We start from the raw sequence: 3,819 nt of genomic DNA on the forward strand, positions 1-3,819 counted from the left end.
TATAAACTAGTTCTAGAAGTTTTGTTACTGCTGTTAATAATCGTGATTTTGAAACTCTACCTAAAGTGGGATTTGAGAACATAAGCATGTGTGCTTAGGTCTTATAAACTAGTTTTAGAAGTTTTGTTATGTTTGGATGTCATTTGATGATGTAACGGATGTGATTTGTTTGTCGATGAGCGATTGGCTTTTAGTGATTTTAGTCACTTAAGTGTAGCTTGAGTTAGATCCGATTTGTTTGATGTTTTTCGAGAGATTGACACCCTCTTGTAGCCTCTATGCACTAGTCGAGTCAGCTTCGTCCCATGGATTGACAATTTAATCGTGTTTCTCGCTAAAACTGCAATAAGATAGGATAATGAGGTTAGACGCCTGTCCCACAGCAGCCATGGCAGTGCAAAGAAAAGCATGGATGACAAGAGAACTTTGCCAAGCATGGTTAAATCACTTCAAAAGTGTAGTCATGCAAGATATGGGCTTTGAAAATTGACATCTATTGATATTAGATGGGCATGGTAGCCATATCTCGCTAGAGGTGGCTGTGAGCGCTTGCGATACCGGCATCGACATTGTAAATTTACTTGCACATACGTCTCATAAGCTCAACCCTTTGGATGTGTCTATTTTCAAATCCCTAAAGATACACTTCCGCAAAGAAAGGGGCATATGGCAACAAAGAACAACACATTCTCAGGCCAGTAAGAGTGAACTAGCCTCCATTGCACCAAAAGATTTGAAATCATCTTTAATAGAAGAAAACATTAAATCCGGATTTCAAGCAACTAGAATATGGTCACACAATCTTGATGTAGTGAAATTTTATGGTATGCCCTGCAATCACATTGCAATTGTTGAGGAAGCAAATGACTACTAATGTAGTTGTCTCTCTAAAAAACCTGGAAAACCAAGACACAACCAATTACAATGATGAAGACATATCTCAAGTAGCAAATAGTCCACCAAACTTGGTCATGGAAGGTGAGGCAACTTATGTCTTAACATCAATGGCAAATGTCTAGCAAGAAGTTAACAATGACACCAACAACTTTGTAAATAACAACAATTTGTCAGTATTGCTGCAACAACCTACCTAGTATAGTTCATTGCTATTATTATAATTCACTTGTATTATAAAAGAAATGATGACCTTTATGGTTATAAGTTTAAAATGAACTTAAAAAGGAACCAAAACAAACCTTTTATTTAAAACAAGATATTGTGGTGCGGGTGTCCGACCACCTGGTGTGGGTGGACATGTAGGCAAGTTCTTGGCATGTAACTGGTATCATTCCTATAAAGATAGGATGCCGACTATTGAGGAGACAGACCTAGTTTGCAGTGCATCTCTCTCTCTCTCTCTCTCTCTCTCTCTCTCTCTCTCTCTCTCTCTAGCCGCATGTGACGTGTACATCACATTGGTGGAGGTGACGGGCAGTTTCTTGCCGGGTGGGTAGTTACTCTAAGTTTTCTTGGTTGTACCCATGGCCTTTCCCTTTGATGTAGGCTAGTTGCACTCTGCCATCATTCAATGCCGAGTGCGCTATGCTTTTCTTGCTGTTCACTTTTGTTGATGCACGCTACCGACATCACCACTGGCAGGCAATGTCCAGATATTTTACAGGAGTAGCCAACAGTCTCGTACATTGTTGCAGGTAGATATTTTTGCATTTCTTGTAGAGCCTCTCTGCGCTTCTTGCCAAGATTGTTCAACCACCTTCAAAATCAATCTCCGCTCTTTAGCCTGCCAACCCACAACTGCCCCCTTTGCAAGGCATGTTCTGCCATGGACTCTTTCAAGGACGTAGAATCCTAGCCCCAACGTGTCGCGCACTCAGCCTCAGTTGCAACCCCAGCTATGACAGGATGAGCCCCAGCTATGATGGCAGTCGGGTTTTATGTAAGTCACGCTATGCTATGTATAGAGGCTACAACAGTAGACGCGGAGCAGCTAGATGTCGTTATCATAGTAGTAAGAAAACTTGTGCTTGCTCGCAATATCAGTAGCTGGCACGGCTATGATCATATGCGAAGTGGGCTTACCCTCTATATTGACTGTTGTGCGCTCCTTGCACCTTCCTATGAGCCTCGCCTTTCCCACCCCATCTCGTTTGCAGATTTTCAATATGGTCTACAAGTGGGCCAGCCTGGTGATGCTGAGGATGCCATGTGCGCAGAGAAGGTGGCTCAACCTTTAACCCCAAATATGCAGGCCTGAAATAGCTACATACCTTTATATTGTCCTTCAACACACCCTGCTCTTGTTCAGCCCCTCTTATTGCAAGAACCCTCTCTCATGGAGCTTTCCAGAACTCGTGCAAGACAGTCCCATCAAAGTAGTGGCTAGCTTGTTAATGCATTTGGATTTTGGTGAGTGTTTCCTGCGAGCGACAACCTACACTGAACATGCTCTACACAACCGATTCTCTTGGGATATTTTGCAGTTTGCATATGGTTTTCAAATGTTCTTGTTTTGAGCATGCTAGAAAACACGGGAGTTGCTGCACCTTGATTATTGCAGAAGTACCTGATCTTCTAGTCTTGCTGGTCATGAAGCAGAGCTTCAATCGTGAAGCTCAACTTTTCATGATTGTGTTTAGTGGTAGTCTTTTCATCTTAGGTTCCTTTTGCAATCTAGTTTTTGTTGAATAACCATTACCATCACACCAAACTCCTTCGAGAAGGGATGCATTTCGCAAAAAATTCGCACCCAATCCTCAATTAATCCTTCCTCGTCTCGTCCATTACATCGGGATAGCGACTTGATGTTTGCATGAGTGATATGTATGAGTTCCATGCCTTGATGATGTTTCGGCATGATGTCGAGTTTAGCCCCCAAGTTCAGTCTCTAGCACCTAATCCATTGTATGATCACTCCTCCCAAATGAGGCGTCGAAGTTGATTCCTTCATGTCGAGTCCATTCTTAGCCCAAATTTATAAAAAGATGTTCATCTTTTTCTCCCTAAGGGGGGAGGTGTGGTGTGTGTGTCTGATCACCTGGTGTGGGCGGACATGTAGGCAAGTTCTTGGCATGTAATTGGTATCGTTCCTATAAAGATAGGCTACCGACTATTGAGAAGACAAACCTAGTTTGCAGTGCATCTCTCTCTCTCTCTAGCCTCACGTGACGTGTACGTCACAATATCATAAGTAATTTGGAAAATGATTTAGTTGTAGGTTGGACATGGATAACAACTAATACGGTCCTTAAACATCTATAAAACGTATTCAAGGCTAACATATGTTTTGTCTTGTTTGCATGGATGCAAGTGAGGACTCTATCCTTTCTTGGAATTTTTTTGGCTTAAGATGTTGTCCGTCCTTGAAGTACTAGACCCTTGACACACACATACACACAGAGTTATGGGTGATAGACTTACTGATAGATTTTTGGGATCTCTCTCAGTGAATAAGAAGAGGAAGCTATAATAATCTTTGAGTGTGGTAGACTAGCTATCACAATTCTCTCTTAAATACCAAGTCTTAAGTTCATGACTTCTCAGATAGAGCTTTGAGGCCTCTTGATGTGTTCCTTTGACATTAAAATCTCTCTCCCTCTCTCTATAAATAAATAAATTATATATATATAAAGATAAATACGTATATATATACATATATATGTCTATATATAGGAGTATATATATATCCAATACAACCACACATGCACCAATTAGGTACTCTTTCCAATTTTTCAAGGTTGCAACCATACCCCATAACTCTCTCTTTATCCGTGGATAGTTTCTTTGGCAAGCACTTAGTACCTTTGCTCCAAATCTCACCACATACATGTGTCCTTCTTTGTCATCTTGCCCTATTGCCCA

General features: G+C 41.2%; 1 protein-coding gene across 1 annotated transcript; it reads left to right on the top strand.

Moving 5' to 3' along the window:
• Positions 1-1,251: 1,251 nt before the first annotated feature.
• On the top strand, positions 1,252-3,099 carry LOC147456934 (uncharacterized). Its single transcript, XM_086513480.1, has one exon. The coding sequence runs from the start codon at positions 1,877-1,879 to the stop codon at positions 2,213-2,215; it is 339 nt and encodes a 112-aa protein (XP_086369606.1). The 5' UTR covers positions 1,252-1,876; the 3' UTR covers positions 2,216-3,099.
• The last annotated feature ends 720 nt before the right edge of the window (positions 3,100-3,819 follow it).

This window comes from Adiantum capillus-veneris, chromosome 5 (genome assembly GCF_014529385.1).
Source record: "Adiantum capillus-veneris isolate H3 chromosome 5, ASM1452938v2, whole genome shotgun sequence".
In the NCBI taxonomy this organism is placed as follows: domain Eukaryota; kingdom Viridiplantae; phylum Streptophyta; class Polypodiopsida; order Polypodiales; family Pteridaceae; genus Adiantum; species Adiantum capillus-veneris.